This window comes from Microcebus murinus, chromosome 10, assembly GCF_040939455.1.
Source record: "Microcebus murinus isolate Inina chromosome 10, M.murinus_Inina_mat1.0, whole genome shotgun sequence".
Classification (NCBI taxonomy): domain Eukaryota; kingdom Metazoa; phylum Chordata; class Mammalia; order Primates; family Cheirogaleidae; genus Microcebus; species Microcebus murinus.
The window spans coordinates 81,318,181-81,344,109 of record NC_134113.1 but is presented as its reverse complement, the minus strand read 5'-3'; the positions used below and the strand labels follow the sequence as shown (position 1 = coordinate 81,344,109).

Here is a 25,929-nt window from a genome sequence, read left to right as displayed (position 1 = left end):
TTGTTTCATCCTGCCAACAACTCAATAATAGTTCAATATATTTTTTTTATCAGTTTCCTTCTCCCCATTAAATCAAGAGATTGTAATGACAGAGTCGCTTCAGAGGGTTAATTTTGAAAATATTAATAGACTGTAAAAAAAATTACTCATCAGACAATTTGGGATATCGTGCCATACCAGTTAATAGTACAAGTCTCTCTTAAAGAGAAATCTACCATGAAGGAATATTTTGAAGTATGGGGTCTTAAACAGTAGAGAAAACTTAGAAAATAAAATTTAATGGATTCAAAACAGTGCAATAATCATGTGCTACCAGGAGCAACTGTAAAAGGTTAATCCATAATCTATGCCAGTTTCTTATACTAAACCTTCTTTGTCAAACTTAAATGGTCTTAGCAGTTATCTATTTTCATTCTCTATTAAAAGGTTTTTGAGAATATCTTGATAGTTTATTCTTCATATCAACATAATTAGAATATGCTTTAAAAACTAATTTATCTTAAAGGAAACATCCATCTAATTTATTAATCTGTCAGGAGTCATTTATTCATTTATAGAAAAATGAATTGCATTTACTTTGTGCCAGGCAGTATGCTGGGTGTAGGACAGTGAGCATGATATTAAAGACAGTGTGCAGCCTATTATTTCTAAGAAAGCACAGAAACACTGCTGGTAAAACAACGGGGAAAAGGGCACAATTAATTCTTCTTTATAATGAACACACTTAAAAAATATAAACTGCTGCTAAAGTAAATTTCAAGAGATTATTTGGTTTTATACCTCAGTAATTAAAAAATTTCCTTATTCACAATATTTATTTGCTCTCAGTCCTAATCCATAAAACAAAATATAATTTTGTTTTTTCTTGAGTATAAATTCCTGTTACAAAAATTATAATGAACTGAATCTGATTCTGAACTTTAACCACATCAAGTAAAATATTACAACTTATGTTATTTATGCTATTTAACAAACAAATTAAAGTTTAATGATACCCAGTGTGAGATAAGAATTTAATGGCATTCTCATATATTATTGGAGAGAGTGAAAAATAAGCAGCCTCATTCCTTTTAGAAGAAACAGCAGAGCTAAATTATATATAATATCTCCATAGACATATACATATAATATAGTTCCCTACTATTTCTAAATGTGATTCCTTAAAAATTGCTATTAAATATATCCCAGGCAAATAACTACTAATAAAACTAAGTGTTCTTTCAGGACTGTTTTAAGCCTCTATTCAAACACAGGTATTTATTTGTTTTATTTACTATGTGATGAGGAGCTAGGATTTCTAACAATAAATAGGTTTAAACCTAACACGACTCTTGTGATAATACCAGCTGTTACATGAAATATATCTAATCTAGAATCAATTTAGACATATTATTAAAATATAAATAAAATATAAACATATATATGAAAGTTATCTTGGCAAAAAATAACAATATGGAACTTGTTTGGTTTTGTTACTAACTCTTCAATCGCAGAAAAAGCAAAAAAACCAATGAAATAACTTCTGTAAAATTACCTCACGAAGAGAAGTGGTTTCTCGAATAAAAAACATGTTGATTATCCCAAGATATTTAGTTATTTTTGCTCCAGGAATGAAAGAAAGAGGTGTCATCTTAACAACCCCAACTGTGGAATTTGCACAAGGTGGAGCAGAACGATTCCGGAAATTTCCTTCACCCATTGGACTTGCTTTTTCAACTGTCACAGCTAAAATTGGAGAAAAAGGAGAAAACATTAAGAACAGATGCTGGTAACTCGATTATTCCCTAAGGTTTCCAGATAAGTGGTGACAACATTCAGCTGTCTGTGAGGCTAAGCCATGTAATGAAAGAAAAGAAATTATCATGCACTGCATGCAATTAAAAAAGAGAGAGAAAGAAAAAAAGAAAAAAGAGAGAGGAAATGCTGGAATGGAATTCGTTTGGAAGAAAAATGGCATTCCTGCAAAAGAAAATGTTGATGCAGTATAGCTACACACACAATGATCGGTTATAAAGTGAAGAAAAAGAAAAAGCGGCAGAGCATTAAAATTATCTGCTGTAAGAACAAATTATTACAAGGAGAGTGTGAAAGTTGTTATATTTCCCAGTATAGTTTTTCCATCTTTTTCAGACAACTTCATCATTGTCAACTTGTAGATAAACCTTATGTTAACTACTTGTAATATATTTCTTTTCCAAACCTTTTTGATTAAAAAAATTCAAAATTTAAAAAACTTAACAAATGACCTTGGCTATCTAAGAGATGATTGTTTATAAAGTGACAAATAATAGCTACCACTTAATAAATAACTACCATAAGCCAGACATATATATACATACATATATATACTTATCTCTAATCCTTGCAACAACCAGCAACATAGGTTATTATCATGCCCATTTTGCGCATGAGGGAACTGCATTTTAGAAAAGTTAAATCGTTTGCCCAAGGTCACACAGCTATTAAAATAGCACTTCTAGGATTCAAAGCCAGATCTGTCTGGTCTCATATCCTATGTTCTCTTTCCTCTAAAATGCCGTTCTTTCCCTTTTAATGTATTATAATATAAACTATTTCACTCAAATATATTTACCTCAAAATCTACCAAAACACAGATAAAAAACATATAAGTAATGATCCTCATTCTAAAAGTAAGATAAAAGTTAACTACTTTTTCTCCAGAAATACTTTACTCATTTAGCCCTCTGAATATCACACTTATTAAGCTGACAGATGCCACATACTAAATAGTACCTTGGGTCCTGGAAGAATGTCTCTTCAATAAGAGAGCTGGTAATTTCCTTTCATCTAGAAGGATATAATATCTATTTATATACTTTTAAGAATACCTTCACAAAAAGTAATATTTTAAAAACACAATTCTATTGTTAAAATTAATAAATCTAAAGGCCTTTCAATAACTTTTCCTAAACAGCCGTTAGACTCTGCAGCTTTCACACTCCAATACATGATGGATTGGCAATGTCATTACTGGGTAGTAAGGTCTAGCCTTCACCACTGGGAAATCAGGGATATGCTTCTCAGATCATCATAATGTGGTAGAAACATCCGCCTACTTGTCTTAATTGATCCACGCCTTATGGTCTGAGCTTTCAGTTTAATGAGCTCTATCCAGCTGCTGCATCTGTCTGCAAAGGAACTGTAATCAACTGACGTTGCTGAAAACACAGACAGAAAACAAAAGAAAAAACAAAGAAAAAATATGGATGACGTCTCTTACTCGTCTTAACACTCCTTCCGATGATGTAATTTAACTGTAACTTAGAAAAAGAATGGTCCTTTTCAAGTCAGATAAGAGATAAGTCAGTAAAGAGTCAAGCTTTAGACACTGATTTGTCCAAAACCAAGTTTCCAATTATCCGGCTGAGCGTTTTTGGTGATGTTACAACTGTGTGGTCTCTCAGGGAGGGTTTAAGTGAGGTCTAGCATAAAGATCAATGAAAGGACCACAAACTGTGCTTTAACTAACTTTATTCCCCATTCTTTTAAATTTACAACATTCTAGTTGTTTCTATTTTAGAACTTTAATTTACATTCCCAACTTTGTGAATAATTCCCTTCCCTATTTTTACCCTAAAATAAAAAATAAAAATGAGAATCAAATGTTGAAGAATACATTTTAAAAAAATCACTAGCTGACTTATCTGTTATTAAAGTATCTTCTTTCCATCATAGTAATAGGAAAACCAAAGGGTCATTTTTGTCAATATTTTGTTTCCGTGTCTGATTTTTGGCAACAAAGCCTGTGATAATATAAAAGTTGGTGCAAGTGTGAGCCTGACAAGTTCCCCTTTTAAAAACAGTAACTTTTACTACTGCTAAGTTAAAATGTTAAGAGGTAAAATTTTATTTCTAGAAACTGGGAAACTAGTTAAAATGCTAAAATACTTAAATATCAGTTTAATGTTTTTATAAAAAACACATTCTACCTATAATAAAGCCACATTTTGGTGTCTATTCCACTGTCCAGTGCATTTCTTCGATTTCTGTAATCTTATGCATCACCGAACTAGAATTTCACACCTTTGGTGACTATTTGCTTAATTAGACAAACTCACCTCTCTGTGCAGCTGGTATACCTGAGTTAGCACTTGCACTCTCCAGGTGTTCTAATAAGACAATATGAACAACATTAGCTTGGATGCTAAGTACAAGCCATCTTCTTTGTTGGTTGTTAATACCTTCTATAAGCCAGAATAGGAGGAAATCTTTATGGCTTCATTATAAAAAGCAAACCAAATAGAAGTATGTAGGTTTAAAAATGCAATTTCCATTGATATATGAAAACTAGCTGAATTCATAAATATCATGCCAAGGAAGACTACTTGCTTACTACACCATAAAAAGAGTTTCAGAAACTTTATAGTCACAAGAAAATGTAAACATGGTAACAAATGTTAGGATGAAAGCAGGATGAGAAGACTAGGCAGAGAAAAGAGTCAGTGTGTTGGGAAAAATATCTTTAATGAAACATGGAAAGGAAATGTTTGTTGGGGGGTAAGAGCCAGTAAGATTAAAAATTAGAGACAAGGTAATGATTAATGTTTCACAGATCAACACAAGCTTAACCCTCCTCACCGCCAACCTCTTCATTCAAGTATTTCACTACCAACAGCTCCCTCTAGTGGTATCAAGACTTTGTGGAACTAAAAAGTGACTGATCGCCACAGAAATAACGAGGAATCCCAAACTAAGATCCCTCCTGTAATCCCATCAAAGTAGCATAATGAATTTTCCCTGTTGTTTTATGTTAATTACGGATATTTAAGGTATTATATAAATTTAAGCATCACTATAAAAAACTTCATAATCTAGTTTCAATGTTCATGATCTACCCACACTAGCATATTGGAATTTTTGTTTCAAAGAATTTTATAACTGAAAGAATAGTGTTGCCAATTTAGAAATAACTCATAGAAAACACTGATAATAATTTAGGTCAGTTTTTAAAAATATATATAAACTAATTAAATATATTAATCTCTAATGTGTTGATTTTTTGCTAAGATTCTTAAATTAATAAGTTAAACTTTTCAATTTTCAAAAACATTACTGTACATAATGTTTCTGCTTATTGGGTGCAATGGATGCATCTTCCTCCACCCCTTGTCATTTTTATAAAGCAAGTGACTACTAGCTAATATTGGAAAGTGTACAATGGTTGACATTCCTGAGTGCTGATGAATAAATGAGATCACGAGGTGGGGGCCACAAAGAGCCTGTGAGAGTACTATGCCGGGGATATGCCCTGACCATCATGCCCACAGACTGTACATCTAAATAGGAAGAGTTCTCCTGATTCAGAATCCTGGGGAACTTTGGAAGTCCAGGAAGAGATGGAATCTATAGAAAGACCAGAACAAACCTTATATTCTGAGGCTTTCCAGATTAGGGACAGTTCAGCAAAGAAACAGACTCAAAGCAGAGACTGGAACAACACTTGGCCTACCCCAGGCTTACACATCCCAAGAGGGTCCTGGGGCTCTCATGTGTCTTGTGAAATATAGATTTTATGGGTTTGCAATTATAGAAAGTATAGTTGGCATTAAGAATTCTGTGAAATTTTTGAAAATGGAGGGGAAGGGCAAATGGCTAAAAAAACTTCTGAAAATCACTAAAGTGACATTCTCTTCTGTACCTCAATATTATCTGAATAATATGGAATTCCCTAGTAGTAACTGCATATAATTTAATGGCAAATGTATACAGAAAGAGCTTACTTAAACATGTAGTATCTGCTCCCATCTCTAAGCCATACCAAGTGGAAAAAACAAGGTATACAATGATCTATAAAATATTTGTGTTTTTAAAAAAGGGTAAACAGGATATCTTTGCAAAGACAGACAATAAGCTGTTATTAATAAAAGTACTTGCCTCTTGGGAAAGGAAATAAAGGGAAAAGAGAACATTATTTTGGCTATATGATTTTTGTCATATTTTAAGTTTTCACTATCTGCATTTATTAGTTTTCCTCCAAAAAGGAAAAGTAGGGAGGAGGGAAAAAAGAGAGAAGGAAAATGTTTATTTCCTGCCCTCAAATATGAACACATCTGAATTAAAATTTTAAAATACAGTTTTTGGAGATATTCTTTAGAGACAGGTTGAGAGAGATGATTTTTTATCACAATGAAGAAAAGCAGGTTCCTCTTTTAACATACTTGCTATGATCTTAATTTTTCTCGCAGAGAAAAAGGTCCGGGAGGTCCAAAAGGCCATTTGGTCCTGGTAACAGATGAACAATGGCACCTCAAACTGGTTTGAATACCTCAAATGTCTAATGACCTCCCACTCTCAGTGCCTCTGCTTCTCCTGACTACGTCTGGCTTGCCAGGTAACAAAGGGGCTTTTCAAAAGAGAAGGCACTATGGATATAAGTAGCCTGGCTCACTGACAAACTGGTAGTTTTGGTTAAAAAGAAATAAACAAAAGAACACGCAATTTCTAGGCCAGTACTAAACAAAGGACAACAGATTTCATTAATCAAGGGTAGTAATCTCACTAGAAGTCTTTCAGGCTTTATTGAGGAGTTAATGCTCAGTTTTATGCTATTTATATATCTATGTAGAAGGGTTTCAAACAAACACTTCCTATGTTAGATCCCCCTTCTAGCTGCAAACAGAGTCTCAGTGGAGCAGTCCACTTCTCTTACGATTTGCTTTCCCATGTAAGACAAGAGATTTTGGTTTTTGTTTTTTTTAAGTCACCATTAAGTGATAACTCTGGTATCCCCAAATAAACAACACTAGAAACCTAGCAAAGGAAACAGGACTACAGATTTATTATTCTCTTAGTGCACTCTAGCAATATTTAACAAGCCCTGTGTCTAGTGGTGTGGAGAGGGAAACTAAGACAGGTTAAAAGCAGTTTAGTGGAAATGAACATATTGATAAAAAAAGAAGGACTGTTTCTCTCTCAATTTTGCATTCTCCAATGCTTCTAAAGTTTGAGACTCTTCCATTCTCCTAAATAATTTGTCATAACCAATAACAATGGTATTGGTTAGTTGTTGCTATGGTTTGAATGTATGTTCCAAAACTCATGTTGAATTTAATTGCCATTGTAACAGTATTAAGAGATGGGGCCTTCCAGAGGTTATTAGGCTAAGAGGGCTCTCTCCCCATGGGTGGGATTGGTGCCATTATAAAAGAGTGAGTTCGACCCTCTCTTGCTCTCTTTTTGCCCTCTGCCATGTAATGACACAGCAAACACCCTCACCGGATGCCAGTAACTTGATACTGGACCTCTCAGCCTTCAGAACTAAAAGCCAATACATTTCTGGTCTGTATAAACTACATAGTCTCAGGTATTCTGTCATAGCACAAATGGACTAAGACAGCTGTAATAAAGTTGTACACTGATCACTACCTCTTTTGACTATCTAATTCACTTTCTATCATTTTTGCTCTGGATAATTAAAAAATATTTGAGACAATCTTACCTGTACATCTTTAAAAAATTACTGAAACTGAAAACATTCCTAAGAATTTGGATAAGATCCTATGGCAGATTAAAATATAGATTCTCTGGCAAATTAAAATGTATGCAATCTGGAGTCTTTAGAATTTATGTTTTATTTTCCTATTTAAACATTCCCAGTTTTAAGTTATTATGATCAAAACTGGGTTTTATGTTCCTTTAGGCATTTCCATCAATCAATAATTTGTTGATTAGTTATGCCCTATAGGTATAAAATCTGCCTTAATGACTGAGTCAAATGTATATAAACATTCAGTAAATGGTATTCAAACATTGATAGACTGACAGTGAAATTGTGATATTATAGTTATCAATTATTAAGGCATACAGAAAGACAGAAATAGCCTTAATTTGGATAGTTCTTAAGGGAAAAATTCAGCTGCAATCCACAGGTAATATATACTAGATGACAAAGACAATTAACTTCTCTGTTTGGGTCATTTAAATTCCCAACTAAAGGTATACAACATTAGGTGTACACCTTGTCTTTCTCCTTCAATTCCCTTTTTGCGTTTTCCTGCGTCCATTTCCAGCCATCCACTCTTCTTACTCCTATCCTTTATATCTTCTTTTCTTTTTCTTTTCCAAACAATATATCCAAATTACATATATACATACATATATATAAATAAAATATCTTTTTCAAATAATCTCTCTTTTCTGTCAGTAACCCAATTTAATTTTTCTCTGCTTTTTATTCCTTCTTCCTCTGACTCTGGATTTCACTATCCTCAAGCTGCCTTGAGGAAGCTACAGAGATAAAAATTCTTTATCCCTGCTTTTCCAACAATTCTCTTTCCTTCATTCCTTCCCATTTCTTGGATGAGTTTTTCACACATTTTCCTCTATATTGTTTTGATTTTCCTCATTCTCTTCCCCTCTCAGCACTTTTCTCTTTTCAGGACCTGCCATTAACTATTTGGCCATCCAATAACATGGAGAATTTTAACAGTTTTTAATTGTTGTTTCTATTTTGTCACAGTGACAAAATGTATTTAAAAAAAATAGAAACAATCCATGCAATGGACTGTTAATATATAAAGATACTTTTAGTTAGTACAAAGAATTATATATAGTTGTAAGAATTCAAACCATTAGTTGGCAGGAAAAATAAAAGCTAACTTTTATAATTTTTACAAATTTATATTTCTATTATTATTGCTAGTTTAAAATAATGTTAGGCAAGTCATTAAATTGAAACAGTTAAACTATCTTTTAAAATCAATTTTGGTTTAACAACAACAACAAAGAAGTAACTCTTATAGCCTACAATAAAAATAAAGATAAAAACTTCTGATGTGAAGCCAAGACAGGAGAACTGCCTGAGGTTAGGAGTTTGAGACCAGCCTGGGCAAGTGTGAGATTTTTGTCTCTATAAAAATAGAAAAATTAATGGGGAATGGTGGTGCGCACCTGTAGTCCCAGCTATTCAGGAGGCTGCAGCAGAAGGATTGCTTGAGTCCAGGAGTTTGAGGCTGCAGTGAGCTATGATGATGCCACTGCACTCTAGCCAGGGTAACAGAGTGAAACCCTGTCTTCAAAAAACAAACAAACTTCTGATGTGGATTGGAGTACAATATTGGCAAGTATAAGCCAACTTATATTCTTTTATATTGAAATCCAGATTTTAACCAATGCTTGCCACATTAGTCAGCAGCCAATGTAATGAAAAGTGTAGTCCTGCCAGCCTATAGCTTATGCCACTGATCATGAGGAAATTACCCCTAGTACAAAGCAAAATGAAAGCAGGAAACAAGGCGGATATACAAAAATAAATTCTAGATACAGTTTCATTCAATAGTATATAAAAAATAAAATTAGCCTAAATCAAACTTTTTTAAAGCTTTAGCCTATCAGTATTTTAATAAAAACTATTACCCTACTATAGATATATAAAGTATTTGCAATATATTTAAAGTGGTATATGATTCACACACACTTGTCTAATTTCTTAAGCCCTATTAATATGGTAATTAATATCTCTAGATTTAGGTCTTTAGATATTTAGACCCTTAGATGTTTATCTAAAGTAATGTTAACCTTTTACAAAAATTATATGCATAAATTCTTTTTTTTTTTTTTTTTTTTTTTTTTTTTTTTTTGAGCCAGAGTCTCGCTTTGTTGCCCAGGCTAGAGTGAGTGCCGTGGCATCAGCCTAGCTCACAGCAACCTCAATCTCCTGGGCTCAAGCGATCCTCCTGCCTCAGCCTCCCGAGTAGCTGGGACTACAGGCATGCGCCACCATGCCCGGCTAATTTTTTTATATATATATCAGTTGGCCAATTAGTTTCTTTCTATTTATAGTAGAGACGGGGTCTTGCTCTTGCTCAGGCTGGTTTTGAACTCCTGACCTTGAGCAATCCGCCCGCCTCGGCCTCCCAGAGAGCTAGGATTACAGGCGTGAGCCACCGCACCCGGCCTCATAAATTCTTGAGATCAACTGCAGTCTATGAGAAAAATCTTATTGATTTATTTTTGCTTCTCATCTACATGCCCTATTTTTACTATTAATATATTTTCTTCTTTTTTCTGTACCTATCATTTTTAAAGTCTCTTGAAAACCATTTCAGAAAAAAACTGAGGTGTGGATATCAATAATGAAGAAAAAAAATTATGAAAACGGTATAAAAAATTTACTGTCGTCATCTTTTTCTCACAACACAGCCTCATATGAAGATATATAGTTTATGTTGATGCCACATCATCTATATTCCCCTATTCATCAAAGAATTTTGATGGCCTTCACATGATAATATCCTTTAAGAAATTATTTAAGCTCAGCACCTGTTAACATTTCAAATCAGAAAAATCAAGACAACTAGCAAGGTAACAACAAATCAACCATAAATTTGAGACATATATCAAACTATTTTGTTACCTTGAAAAACAAAAATAAAACCAAATATAAATAAACAATGGAAAGAACAAATTGAACATGGATGGACAATTCAGGCCCAGGCTTACTCTACACAGTGAATTAGGATACATATAACTGGAGCATCATTTCTTCACGTGACATTCACCCATTTTCAATAATACAAAAAGATAATGAAAGGTTTATCTACAAGTGAAAAGATGGAAGTATTAATAAACATACTATGCTTAGCTCTTGAAACTACTCTCCCTGTTAACATAAAAAGAAATAAAAAATTTTAACACATCATTCTATTTGTGGTAAGAACATGAAATATAAACTAGAATTCAAAGTTATTAAAATTAAAGGAAAAACTATTGCTTAGCTCACTACTTAAATTATAAAAACTATATATTTATTTATCAATATTAGTAATTGACTTTTAAGCCTCTTGCTGCATATAAACAGACAAGTCTTTTGAGCATTTATTCCTAACACTCTTATCTTTCTCTCTTCTATTTCCTCTAATTTGCTATGCTTAAATTTTTCCAGATATTTCTATCCTCTATTCCAAGCCTTCTGTCATGTCAGAACATTCATTTATTCCATTCATATTAATGTTACAAAACTCTATTACTATATTCTTCAGGACTTTGCAAAATCCATCTTACCCTCAAATTTTCCAAAATATTTTGAGATAACTTCTAAATATACATTTAACTCATGTCCTTCTGAAAAGACTTGAGGAAGCAAAGACAATAAATAAGCATGCAACATCAACCACAATTTACAAAACCACAGAATTATCTACAAAAAGGTACATATACACTTTTAAGTGTGGACTGATGATTTTAAAATGTAATATTCAAGGAAAATCACATAATTTTTACAATTAAGCACTTACTATAAAACATTTTACATATATTAGTACTAAATGTGATGATACTGATAATTATGATGAACATGACAATGATAAAGGTAGCATGATCTGATTTAGTGGTTTTCAAATCTTTTGAAACCCTTTTTTCAAGTAAAACCATATATGGAAGACCAATAGGTAAAAACACACTGAATTGAAGCTGATCTGATTCAGAAGTAAGGGATACAGAAAGCTATCCTCTCACTTACCCACCCCTCTCTGCTCCCTCCCACCCTGCCTCCTGGAAGACCATGAGGCGCCTATGACAAACCCCTACAGTTTGAAGGAGCAGAATTTGAAAATTATTGGTTTAACTGATTAGAAGTTACTTGGAAACATTTAAATTAAGAAGGTCAGCATGACATCAAGCACTAGTTTAGCTTCTGATTTACTTTTCTAATAATATGAATATGTTAATATTGAAGAACCATAAACTGTGCAAAACCCAAAGAATCACAGAATTTTATAGGCCTGTAGGAATCCTAACCCTTTTTTATATGTGAGGAACTGAGGCTTATAGAGGGTAAGGAATTGATCCAAGTTCTCACTTATCAGTAGCAGAACTGAGAGAAAAACTCAAGTCTGTTGCATTTTTACTCTACTTCTTGGCCCCTTTTCCATTCTCCCTAAAATGAGTTGCAAATATTTTAGATACTGTTCAAGTATGACTTGTTCTACTCAAATTCTTTTCATGTTCTTTAGCTCACAAAGTATCATTTTGCAGAAAATATATGAATGACTACATAACACTGGTTATAAATACTTTTGAAAACATTCTGAAAGCAACTGCAGAAATTATAAGTTATTAATATAGTCTAAGCAAATTCACAGAGTTTAAATCTAATCTTCTGCAGAATTCAGTAGGTATTAACATGGTAAAATTGAGCTAATGGGACCCCAAGCCCACTAATATCTATTCATATACATTAGCAATTGATCAAATCTTTTGTTGTTGATTAGGTTTTAGGGGATTTTTTTGCTCCTATCGCAGGGGTAGGGATAAACGAAATGATACTTGAAAGTGATTTGGAACTAACCCTGCATCAACACAAGTTTCTGTTTATAAGGTAAGTGTTTAAAGGGAAAAAAAACCCTACTTGCTATTTAGTAAGTTCAAGGAAGACTCTTGATGGTTCTGCTTTCTGTTCTCTAAAAGCTGTATTTAATTCATAAATCTGAACTCAGATTACCTTGGAATTTGATTTTTCTTCTCTATTCTTTCAAGGATATTGAGATATGCTACAATTCTCTATGGAGTTCTAAATTAGAATTTTAGTTGATGACAAAAAGAAAAAAGGACCACGATTACCATGTTGGAAAGTTCAGAATCTAAAAATAGCTCACTTTTCACCTTCAATATGTGAGACAGGATCTATTTATCTACATATTAATAGATAGGCCTTACACTGATTTAGTAAAGACATGTATTCAAAGTGAATATAAAACGATTATTTATCATACGCAATTTGGCATCAGATAAAATAAGTAGGAATCAAAATAATTTCACTTGTATTACAAAATATAAAAATTAGAATAGCTGATTTGGTTTTAAATAACAAATGCATCATTTCTCAAAATAAAAAAAATTTAGGAAAAACACATTTATCCAATAGGTAATGCTACAAAATAAGGTACTGTAACTTTGAAAACTTTTTATAATAAAAATTATAGTGAAATCAGATGAGAAATGGAAAACAATACCTCCCACTTTTCTCCAAAGATTACACAGATCAAACTAGGTTTACTACTATTAAATTAAGGGGCAATCATAAGTATATAACAATGTTCTTCAATTATAGCCTAGGCACACAAAAGACAGGAAGCTTATCTCTTTATCACTTGTACTATCCCCACTCAAAACTTCTCCATATATGTTCAGAAAAAAACAAGCATTCTGTTGTCTATGAAAAGCTAAAAATTTTTGTAAAGTTTGAGTGCTGCTAGAAAAAAAATTACCAGATATAATATAAATACCAAATATACTATGAGTGAATAGTTACATTGCAAAATCTCAATCTTTGAAAATACAACTTTAATACATTTGCAGTATGAGAATGCAGTAATCACAGAAAAAATTACCTGAATAATTTATGATGAAATTACTTGAGAAATTAAAATAAGAGGAATATTACTTTCTTCCCTTTATGAACATGAAGAAACATACAATGAGGAAATGAAGGATAAATCTTCACCTCAAGATTACGTAAGATCACCTATAATAAAGAAGCAAGTGAAAGGAACTAGAAACTACAATTTGTGTTTGCTTTTTCCCTTACTTAACCAACCTTTAGCTGGTGGAAAAGGATGAGAAGGAAGTGAATCTGAACACAGTTCCAGCGGAAACTGCAGAAGTTCTTCATTATCTGTAGAGGCTAGAAAGGCAAGAAAAACACCAATTTTAATAGTAATGATCTATTATTATTTTTCTTTTAAATTAAAAATCTGTGATAACATATATATATATTCATATTCACATTCTCAGGTCCACCTCCCCACCCCAATTCATTCTAGTTATTTTCTCCTTGGTTTTTCCTATGATGACCTTTTATCTGCATGATGGTGAGAGTGGTGCTACATTCCCTGATCAAACACAGGGAGATTTTAAAAGATTAATACCTGTTAATCACTTAGTATAGTGCCTTTCAAATAGTAAGTGCTCAGTAATAATTATTAATATCCTACACTTTGTACCTTACTAGTTTCTATGATACTTAAGTCAGTTATTTATCTTCTTTGATAAATATGTGAACACAAAATCATTTAACACATCTATCCGACATTAATTCAATGCTCAAATGTTATCAATACCATACATGTGAATGTAATCAACTTTTAGAAGTTTAGACTAATCATGGATATTTTATTTAGCTAGTAAGTCATTTAAATTTTACAAAGTAGAGTATTTTCTTCATAATTTCTAATAATTTGAGTTTCTTTGGAATGTATTAAGAATGGTAGACTGGGTGCGGTGGCTCACACCTGTAATCCTAGCACTCTGGGAGGCAGAGGCAGGAGGATCACTTGAGGTCAGCAGTTCGAGACCAGCCTAAGCAAGAGTGAGACTCTGTGTCTACTAAAAACAGAAAAAATTCGCTGGCCGACTAAAAATCGAAACAAAAAATTAGATGGGCTTGGAGGCGAGTGCCTATAATCCCAGCTACTTGGGAGGCTGAGGAAGGGGGATTGCTTGAACCCAGGAGTCTGAGGTTGCTGTATGCTAGGCTTACACCATGGCACTCACTCTAGCCCAGACAACAAAGCAAGACTATGTCTCAAAAAAATAAAGAATGGTACTCCCTAAATTTTATTTGATGGATTAAGGATACCTCTTAGAATCTGCTGAATACTATGGGACTTTTCCTGAGAAAAATACATATGTACACTATTTTGCTTACTACATCGGTATGTTCTCAGATGCCTTGAGGATCTCCCTCACCAGAGATCTTATGATAGGAACTCCTAAATTACTATAATCTCAGTTTAAAAAAACAGCAGCATTCCCTATGTAAATACCAGTCAAATACCACCTAGCTATGTGTGAATAATCCCATATGCTTATCAACAGTTATCCTGATAAAGATGAACAGAGAAAGCAGTAAATGCCTCTTCAAGAAACAAGTCATTTATTTAATCTACCTGTCCTTCATATTTTATCACTGAACTGTAACACAGACAAACACAAACTGTATTTCCCATCCATCAAAGGTTTACCTCTTTGCAATGACTTTTCAACATGTGTTTTTGTGGTCTGTAAAGCCTGATTTTTGTCAAAAGTTATTGCAACTGCTGTGACTGTAACCTAGAATTATAGAAACAGTATGATTAGCAAAATAATTATTGTGAAATCAAGTTTCTTACAAATCTGTTTCAGTACCACAGAACAACCTATACCAACTGGCTAATTGGCCTTTCCTGATTAAGAACCTCAACCAGAATTACATATAAACCTAGATATTTAACTACAGCTATGCCCAACATAAATACTAGATCTAGGTATTTCAGGAAAAGCTCAAAAACCTTCTCTAAAAAATGGGAAATGGTGCAATCCTACATGATGAGTACAGATCCTATTATATACATGCTGGAACACATGTGTGATTCTACTTTCAAATAACTACAATTCAGAAAAAAGAAAAACACATAGACTGAATCATACCAATATATATTTTTTAATATTCTGAGGTAAAACTATGTACTTCAGTTATTCGATTATGGCAAAATTATAATAAAATAAATCAGATACAAGCTAGAAATCTTCTTTAATAATAGACTGAATCTTAGTTACCTGAATTAATTCATCCTCAGGCAGAGATACTGTAAAATTTACATGGCAAAGGCAGCACGGGATCATGGATCGCAGTTTAAAATACAAGCTCTACACAATAGAAAACATTAGTAATGTCACTTTTTTATTTAAAAATTTATAAATGCCGATTTTCTTAATGTATATTATATTACAGAAAATGGAAAGTTAAAAAAATTAAAACAAAATTGGTCCACTTCTGTTTATTCTTACATTAAGAATGTATTTTCAATATTTAAGCAGATAGTAATCATTTGTCAATAAGTCACAAAAAATAAGAAATAGGGTTTTTAAAACTTACACATATAGATTTTTCAAAAATTCAAACTATTAACTTAAACCACATTTCTTTTATAGTATGTTAAGAGGTGAGGACAACTTACGCATCTCACCTGATGACAGAAGATATGTAAATAAGAATAACTCAGCCCACAATTGTGTAAGGTATTAAAGATAATAATAGGCACTTTTAAAATTTAATGATTCTTAGAAGGTTTAAATAAAATTTAGTCAGAAGGTTCCTACCTTGAGCAAATTTTCACAGAGATCATTAAAGTTCTTATTGAGAGCTTGGTTAGTCAGGTTAAGGCTGCTTAATCTGATTACTCTTACTGAAGTGAACATCTAAATGTGGGGCAATACAACAACATGTCATTTTATTATTTTCAACTAAATACTGTAACAATTGATAAAATAGCCAAATAATGAACAATAGCTAATGTGGTATGAAAAAGGATAACATTTTAATTGCAATAAGGTCATAAAGAAAAGAAATATTTAGATGAAACTTATTAAAATAATTTCTGTAGTACTTGCTTAAAATTAAGAATAAAGGATTTACCTGTATTTCAGATGTCCAATTATTTATACCAGGCATAATTTCTGTATTACAACTATAAAAGCCTGTCAAAATAAATAATTAAATTATATAATATTTCATTGATTTTCATGTTAAATAGTATTTTTCAATTATTACATGAAGTTCTTACTGTAAAAATTTTATTTTTTTCTAAAACTATATCTTCAGGAGACTTTAAGCCATCTTGATAAATTATCAAAGTATTTTTCATGTATAAACATAAAAAGATTAAAAATCAGTTCCACCTAACTTCTAATGTAAATACTTTTATGTATTTTCAGCCTTGGAGCAGCAAAGCACATGATGCTATGATAAAGCCTTTAAAAGTAAAGTTAGTACTACAATAATTACAAACCAAAATATTGATATTTAAAACTAGTTTCATGTCAAGGTAACTTTTTCTGTTCACCTGAAGGAGGAGGAACATCAGTAAGCAGAGAATGTACATCTTCCATGGCATCTGTGTCATCAATCTGAAAATAAAAAGATTAAAACTATTATGTAAGTAGTAAATGTATATTTCAAATTTTTTAAAAATTATTTTTATTTGTTAAATAGAAAATGCAAGAGTCAAGAAAAAGTATAGCTATTTTTCCCTAAGTTAAGACATATAACATAAAAGTCTAACATCAGTAAATTTATCCACAGTAATAATTATTAACACAAATACTTCTAAATGAAACATTTTAAATACACTATGTTTACAAAAAAAAAAAAACCCTAACCTTGCCAGATGCAGGGACTCACACCTATAATCCCAGGAATTTGGGAGGGCAAGGCGAGAGGATGGCTTGAGCCCAGAGGTTTGAGGCCAGCCTGGGTAACATAGCGAGACTTTTGTCTCTACAAAAAAACAAAATTTAAACATTAGCTGGGCATGGTGGCGTGTGCCTAGAGTCCCAGCTACTCCAGAGAGTGAGGCAGGAGAATGGCTTGAACTCAAGAGTTCAAGGCTGCAGTGAGCTATGAATGTACCACTGTACTCTAGCCTGGGATAAAGAGTGAGACCCTATCTCTAAAACAAAACAAAACAAACAAAAAACTAGCCTTTTCTCAAGCCTTTATGAGAGCATATTTCTGAAGACTTACAAAGATACCATAAGTAATCATTATCCCAACTTGTTAAAATTAATAAAGTATAATAAAAATGCTTTTGACTAAATACAAAACTAACAATGAAATAAGGTAGTGATAAATTTAAAGACATATCTAAAATAATTAAGTCTCAATCCCATATATATTATATCACAATATTCCATTGTGAATAATAAATACTGAAAATATCCAGCTGGATGTATATTGACAGTCATCTGTACGTCAGGCGTCTAAGTCCTGACTCTCAGACTCTAAGCTTTCCCTCACATTACCCTCATGACTTCAAGAATCATTTTCACTTCACCTTAGTTACCCACATGTGTGGCCATACTGCAACTCACTATTCCCAAAAATGCTCCACACCCAGGACCTCACACATTCTCCAATGATAACCCTGTCTCTTTGCCCCCCCTTACTGAATCTGCCCCTTGCCCTCAGTGCTCTGCCCACATTTGAGGCCTCTTTATTCCCATGTGCCTCTCCACTTAGCCAGGATCCCAATATCAGACATATCAATAATACTTTAGATCAAACCCCGTGTTTGATACTTAGCATCACCCGCAAAGTTTGTTAAACAGATCTCTGGGCACCAGCCTGAAATTCTCATTTAATAGGTCTGAGGTAGGGGCCCAAGAATTTATGTTTCTCACAAGCTGCCAGGTAGTGTTAATGCTGCAAGTAGTCACACCACACCTTGAGTAGCTCTGCTCTAAACAGTATCTGCAACCTTTTACTTCCTTGAACTGACATATTCTTTCGCCAAGTTCCATTTTTTCCATTCTCAAACTGTAGAGGAATGTGGGAAAAAAAGGCAAAACGCCATACAATTTGGGTTTTCCACAAATTAACACTCTCACCTCAGTTAGGCCTTGCACATCTCTTCATGGCTGACATCCTCATCACAGTCCCTGGCACTGTTCCTGACTCTTCAAATCTCCAGGTCCATCCCCAAACAATTCTACCACCAGCTTCCTGCTTCACTGAGACCAAAGCATCTGATTTTCTCTCTCTCTCTCTCTCCCCTAACTTGTACCTTACTGAATTTCTGAGTATCCGCATTTATTTTCTCATCCCTCAATATAAAATGGAAGATCTTCTCTCTCTTTAGAGGATGACCATTCTACATGGAAGGGCAGGTAGAGCAGATTGGTGAGGAAGGAGGCTCTTTTTGTGCCACATTTATTCTCTAGGGAAGTTACTAAAATGTTCTCAGTGTCTTTTTATAAAGAAAGATTGTATCTTCTGAATTGAGTAAGAGAACACTACACTCAGAATTCACAGTGCATATATTACATCTTACATGCAAAAATGTTATAATTATAGTAATATAACATATAAAGCAGGCAATAATTACAGAAAATTAAAGAATAGCACTTTAATTTCTTAAATTCATTCAAGTTTAGAAAAATAACTCCAAAGGTTTACTACTTTAATATGTCAACCCATACATTATTTTTTTCATAACCATCTGCATTATTGTAATCTGTCATCTGGTGTTCAATAAAAAATAAGTTACAAGTTCTATATTTTCAAGTTTGTTATAATTTCCATAATAATCTCTTTTATAACAGTTGTAATGATATAAAAGTATTAATCAATTTAGCATCTGATTAAAAAAAATGTTTATCTTATCTTCTAAAACCATTAAGAAGAAATTAGTGCAATGCAACAATACCTCCAATACAAAAGCATCTTTTTTCCCATGCGAAAGGTCTAATTCTGTAACTTCATCAGAACTTTCTGATTGAGATCTTAAAAGTCTTGAACGCTGTCTAGGTTCTGGGATGGGTGAGCCTATAATTTCTTCAGATATCTCCTAAAAAAAATACAATTGCTTTTATATCATATAAGACTGTTTGGTTTTACATTTTCATATTAAAAGACAACTACCTGTGGAGAAGAAAGCCTGTAACATATATTCAATGAAGTCTATATTTAAGAATGACCTTATAATTAACCTTTTATAGAAGATATGGAAATTTCCTTTTATCTAGAAAAGCAGCTTCACTGATATACTAATCCTGAAACACATATATAACTGTCACAGACATAACAACAAGGCAAAGCTGACATCTAGTGTACAGACAAGACACTACAGTGATTATGGAATTGGCAGTCCTTCAAGCTCAGAAATCCAGCACTCCTGGCTATGTGTACATTCTACTCAACATTTAAAAGTCCTAACAGGTCATAAAGATTTAAAGATTTATGCCCCCAAAAAGAATTCTACTCTTTTATATCTCTTCTTATCCATTGGTAATTTTCCAAAGCTCCACATAGCAAAACCTGGAATATGATAAATATATGTGTATGAATACATATATATATTTATTAATACTATGTATGTACTTTCTGTGTAACTTACTAAGCTAAATAAACTTTGGTAGTTACAATAATGATCTTTTTAAGGTGAATGTATGGTTCACTAACCATATGGGTTAGTGGACTTTTCCTATTACAGAGCCAAAGATCAGAGCTAACTATAAGTTCTAAGTATCTGTGAGCCACAAAGAGTCCCAGAAGAATGTGAGTATGTGAGCATAAAGGCAGAAAGCATAACCTATTGCTAGTGAAACAGAATTATCTTTTTAAAAACCAAGAAAATTGTAAGTAGAAGTTTTTCAAAAAGATAGTTTTAAACGTTCATTGCTAGTGTATACTTTAGATAAAAGACGGCCACTGCACAATTTCATAGCATAATGCTCTACAGAGTACTTTCACATCCATTTATCTTATTGGAGCTCCAAATTAACTTGCCTTATATAAATTTGACAGGGTGTACATTATAATAACTACAAAATGAGAAAGAGCTGCAATTCAGAAGTAAATTAGTTTGCTTGAGTTTGAAAACTAGTGTGTTACTGCAAAGTCAAATGGCAAGAAAAAAAAATAAAGTAAAATAAAAAAGAAAACTAGTGTGTAACCTGTCTAGGTCAGAATAAAATAAAAATTAAGTTAAATTAAAATAAATAAAACAAAATAGTATGGAACCTGTCTAGGTCAGTTCTTTTTTTTTTTTTTTTTCTTTTCGAGACAGAGTCTGGCTCTGTTACCAGGGCTAGAGGGTCATGGCGTCAGCCTAGCTCACAGCAACCTCAAACTCCTGAGCTCAAGCGATCCTTCTGCTTCAGCCTCCTGAGTAGCTGGGACTACAGGCATGCACCACCATGCCAGGCTAACTTTTTTTTTGTCAGCAATCCTTCTGCCTCAGCCTCTTGAGTAGCTGGGATTACAGGCATGTGCCACCTTTCTATTTTTAGTAGAGATGGAGTCTTCGCTCTTGCTCAGGCTGGTCTCAAACTCCTGACCTAAAGTGATGTGCCCACCTCAGCCTTCCAGAGTGCGAGTATTACAGGAGTGAGCCACTGCGTCCGGCCTAGGTCAGTTCTTTTGACTCAGTGCAATGTTTGTCCCACTAGATACTACACTTCTTTTTAGGATTTTATAGTAGTTTTAAATTCTATTAAGCCTCTGTTCATTGGATCATGGACCTAATAAATGTAACTGGCTGGTATTTAATATATTTTAGGTCCATAATGATGGTTCATTACTAGTAGTGTTATTCTAAAAGATTTGCATCTTATTTTGATACCTGCATCTACATAAAGTTCAATTAAGTGGTATTAAATCTCTACATAAGAAATATTTTTCAATGTATTGAGAAACATTCAAACAAAAGTATTTACTTCAGCTAAAGCTATCTTTCTAAGAGAAAGAACACTCTGACCCACATTTGCAGGGTGAGCATACACTGCTACACAAAACTGTAATGTAATTAACCTTGTACACTGACTTTGTCAAACGAATTCTGAGATGTAATGCTAAAAGACTATGATGTAGTATCTGATACAAGGAAAGACATATTAGAAGATTCACAAATTGATGAGTCCTTTTGTAGAAATACATGAAATTCATATACGCAGAAATTTTAAAAATCATAGATTTACTCCCTTCTTCATAATGTAAATTGTGTGACACATACGAGCAACTCAGTAAGAACTAAAGGAAGTAACTTAACTCATATTCTTATATCAATACATCCCTGTCTTTAAGGGGTTTACATTAAAGACAGACAGACATGTAAATACTAAGTGCAATAATATGTAACAGGCACTGAAGTACATATACGTACAACATGAACATAACAGAGAACAAATCAATTCTTACTGCGGGAGATCAGGAGGGATTTATAGAGCCCTAACATGCAGCTTTACAAACCATTGTCCCTGACTGGTATAAACACTGTAAGTAGATGTTCAACTATAAAAATGTAATTAAAAAATATGCCGGGCGTGGTGGCTCACGCCTGTAATCCTAGCACTTTGGGAGGCCGAGGCGGGCGGATTGCTCAAGGTCAGGAGTTCAAAACCAGCCTGAGCGAGACCCCGTCTCTACCAAAAATAGAAATAAATTAATTGACCAACTAAAAATATATATACAAAAAATTAGCCGGGCATGGTGGCGCATGCCTGTAGTCTCAGCTACTCGGGAGGCTGAGGCAGTAGGATCGCTGAGCCCCGGAGATTGAGGTTATTGTGAGCCAGGCTGACGCCACGGCACTCACTCTAGCCTGGGCAACAAAGTGAGACTCTGTCTCAAAAAAAAAAAAAATGTAATTAAAAAATAAAAATAATGTACCATAAAAACAAGCAGTTAGTAAAGTGGCATATAGAGAGCTTTTATCAAATCTATTTTTCAAGTATTAATATATTAACACATCAATATTTTTATTCAATTTAAACAGGTTCTAAGTTAGCATTATTCAACAGAAATATAAAGCAAACCACATAGATAATGAAGTAAAAAGAAACAAATAAAATCAACTTTAATAAAATATTTTATTTAATATGTACAAAAGATTAAACTTCCAATGTGTAGTCAATATAAAAATATTCATGCTACTTTACATTCTTTTTCATACTAAGTCTTCAAAATGCATTGTATATTTTATACTTATAGCACACCTCAATTCAGACCAGCCACACATCAAATGCTCAATAGCCACATGTGGCCAGTGTCTATCATAATGAACAGTGTAGTTCTAGTTCATATCCTAAAAATTCCTCCAGCTCAGCAATTTTTCTAGAATAATGATAAGAGCTATAGGTCTGATGTAAGAATTCAGATGCACTGCTCCACAAGACCAGCCAAAATTAGATAGTACATATAATAAAACATCAATAATAATGTTATCTAAACCCTTTCCTTTGTGAAAGTATTTCATTATCAGGGACTCATAAAAAAAAAAATGGTTTCATTCTAACTCCAACACATTTTTCTTTCAATTTAGACTGTGGTTATAAAACATCTGTAGAAAAGGAAGCACTGTGATACCTGTTGAAAACTTGGTAAAATGACTGATTGATTATGGAAATAACTGGTAGGAAAATTATAATGAAACAATAAGTGAAAAACTATATTCCTTCACATTTTTTACCACAGATGAGCAACCTTTCTTTTTACTAAAAAAAGAGCATTTTAAACCATTCAGTTCATCATTTAACAAGTATTTATTAAGAGGCTACTACTGGCCGGGCGCGGTGGCTCACGCCTGTAATCCTAGCACTCTGGGAGGCCGAGGCGGGCAGATTGCTCAAGGTCAGGAGTTCAAAACCAGCCTGAGCAAGAGCGAGACCCCGTCTCTACTATAAATAGAAACAAATTAATTGGCCAACTAATATATATAGAAAAAATTAGCCGGGCATGGTGGCACATGCCTGTAGTCCCAGCTACTTGGGAGGCTGAGGCAGCAGGATTGCTTGAGCCCAGGAGTTAGTTTGAGGTTGCTGTGAGCTAGGCTGACGCCACGGCACTCACTCTAGCCTGGGCAACAAAGCGAGACTCTGTCTCAAAAAAAAAAAAAAAAAAAAAAAGAGGCTACTACTATGAGTAACTGTTTTAGGCATTAGGAACATAGCCCTCATGGAACTTTATTATGCTAGTTATAGCAGGCAATAGACAAAAATAAAAGACATTATCTGTACAAACACACATACACACAAGAGTTATAAAAAACAATAAAAGGAAGGGTGATAGGAAGTACCAAAAATAGACAAGAGAGTTATCATTTTTAAACAGGATGGTTAGAGTAGGTCTACCCAAAAAGGAGCCATTTGAGCAAAGACATAAGGCAGGTGAAAAAATGAGGAACAAGTAAACTAATTTAAGCAGTTAAAAAAAAATCTTTCATATCCAAAATAAGATAACCTAAAAAATATACTAGCAAACTAATAAAAAATAACTGATATATTCACAATGTTAAGTTTATCTTACTTACCGGAGGATTAATTTCATATAACTCTTTGTTCTTGGCAATTGTGTCGTTTATCTTTTTCTGCATGTGAGAGATATGCTGTTCATATGAGCCATCATTAGGAGTCTTCCCAGCAATCTGAATACCGCCAGGAGTTGGTAAAGCTGCTAAATATACACCTGTGGCAGACTTGTAAAAATAATAGGAAAATAATGAGAAAAAATATCTTAGAATAGTGATCCTTAAGGTTTCATATTTAGGAATGTGGTCTTTGCTCAGTAGGAAAAAGATAGTAAGCATCAGTGTATGCACAGAACGTCTCTGGAAAGGCATGCAAAAACATAACCGGTTAACGGGGATTGGTTTCTTCTGGGGGAGGACCTAGAGTAGATGGGGGACAACTGTGAAAGGAGGATTTACTTTTGATTATGGCTATTTTGTGTGTTTAATTGTTTGAACTGTTATTATTATTTTTGAAATTAATTGATGGTCAATTTTGTAAAAGCCCATCCTAGAAAGGGTATGATAGTCTATAATGAAGTCTGCACAGTAGATAAAATTGATCTTCAGGAGTGCTCTCTCCTCGTTTGTTCATTAGTATCCATCATTGCATCTATGGCCCAGTCTCTGATGCTTAATCACAGAAGCTACACACCACACCTGTACCATATGAAGCCATATGAAGCACACCATTTCTAATACTTTCTTATTTCCACTCATTAATGAAGCAGCAGCCCTGAACAGTTAAGAACACAGATTCTGGAACCAGATAGGTTCTGACACATGTAACCACATCACTCTGGAGTCTCAACCTATTACAACTTGCATTTTCTCCTCCTGTAAAGTGAAGATAATATTACATTCCTGCTGGGATAGCACAGTGCCAGACACCTAGTTGGCACCCATCAGAGATTACCTATCACAAAAGCTACTCCTGAGACATTGAGGTTTAAGAGCATAAACTATAACAAAGCACAAAGATGAAAATGTCAAACAGTTATAATTAGTATCACTAGTGATCAAGAAGGAAAAGGTTAGTATGAATCAGAAAAGCAGTATTTGAGGCAGGTCTTGAATTATACCAGTGTCATAAATTAGTTTCCTGAGGCTCGCTCAACCATCAGAAATATCATTATTTGGCATAGTTACCACAATGTTTTTTAAACCTTTGAATCTGAACGCAGCTGTTAGTTTTCACAGGCACCCACCAATCACTACAGTCTTCTATTCTGCCCAAACTACATATTTATGCTATGCCCTCACTAAACGTGCAAACTTTTAGAGTACTGAATTAAAATGAACAGTTTTCCCCAAGTTAATCTAAGTATCAAATATTTTCATAAACCAAGTTTATTAAAATTACTTTCAATAATTATTACAAATTTCTGTTGTTAGAAAACTGTGATACCTAATCAGTTTATCATGACATATTTACTACTTACAGAAATTTATATATTTGCTCTTAAAGGAATAACAGGTGACACAGGAAATAATTTTGCATTTTTGCCTACAAATGTATGGTGAGAAAAAGAATTTAAGTTCCATAAATTTCTTAAAATTAAACTTCTATGTATGTCTCAGAAAGACGGCAAAAGAATTCTAACTTGAAAATTGCCAGTGACATAGACAGAATCCCAGCTAGCAAAGTGCCTAGAATATGAGAGGATTTCCATACATATTACTGGATTCCACAGGATCAATATGTATTTCACAGCACCTAGATTTCTGGATCCCATGCTACTTACAGAGGCAGCACTGACTTTCCCCACTGACAGCTTTCCAGGCAGAACTCATTTTCAAACAAGCCAAGATGAACACGAAGCTGAGACAGAGCTTTTCCCTGTCTCATATTTTATCCTCACTTAAGAAACACACATATTTTATTAGACTTTCTATCAGTGGCCACAGGTACACAGTTACGATGAAACTTATTTCTCTGTTCAACAGCAGGCAGTGTCTCTCACATGCTTTGCTTTATTTTGCCCTTTAAACTAAAGACTATTTTAGTGCACGGTCCAATACCCAGGATTTTCTGGATGTTGGAACCCTCTCAAGGGACATTTGGCAACGTCTGAAGACATTTTTGGTTGTCACAATTAGAGAGATACTACTAGCATCTAGTGGGTAAAGGCCAGGGATGCTGCTAAAC

At 33.5% G+C, this 25,929-nt stretch overlaps 1 protein-coding gene across 15 annotated transcripts in view; it reads right to left on the bottom strand.

The window, feature by feature from the left end:
* C2CD5 (C2 calcium dependent domain containing 5) overlaps positions 1-25,929 on the bottom strand; it is a 96,163-nt gene that overhangs the window by 7,484 nt on the left and 62,750 nt on the right. For 8 of the 15 annotated variants that reach the window (XM_012785481.2, XM_012785486.3, XM_012785483.2 and 5 more), the window contains 11 exons: positions 23,805-23,969; positions 19,203-19,343; positions 16,842-16,905; positions 16,415-16,476; positions 16,099-16,197; positions 15,556-15,645; positions 14,982-15,069; positions 13,556-13,642; positions 4,080-4,130; positions 3,078-3,179; positions 1,535-1,725 (listed from right to left, as the gene is read on the bottom strand). In XM_012785481.2, the coding sequence (XP_012640935.1) occupies positions 1,535-1,725; positions 3,078-3,179; positions 4,080-4,130; positions 13,556-13,642; positions 14,982-15,069; positions 15,556-15,645; positions 16,099-16,197; positions 16,415-16,476; positions 16,842-16,905; positions 19,203-19,343; positions 23,805-23,969 (1,140 nt within the window). The remainder of the gene's footprint in view (positions 1-1,534; positions 1,726-3,077; positions 3,180-4,079; positions 4,131-13,555; positions 13,643-14,981; positions 15,070-15,555; positions 15,646-16,098; positions 16,198-16,414; positions 16,477-16,841; positions 16,906-19,202; positions 19,344-23,804; positions 23,970-25,929) is intronic. The other 7 variants (XM_076007595.1, XM_012785485.2, XM_076007596.1 and 4 more) reach the window with 2 other exon arrangements.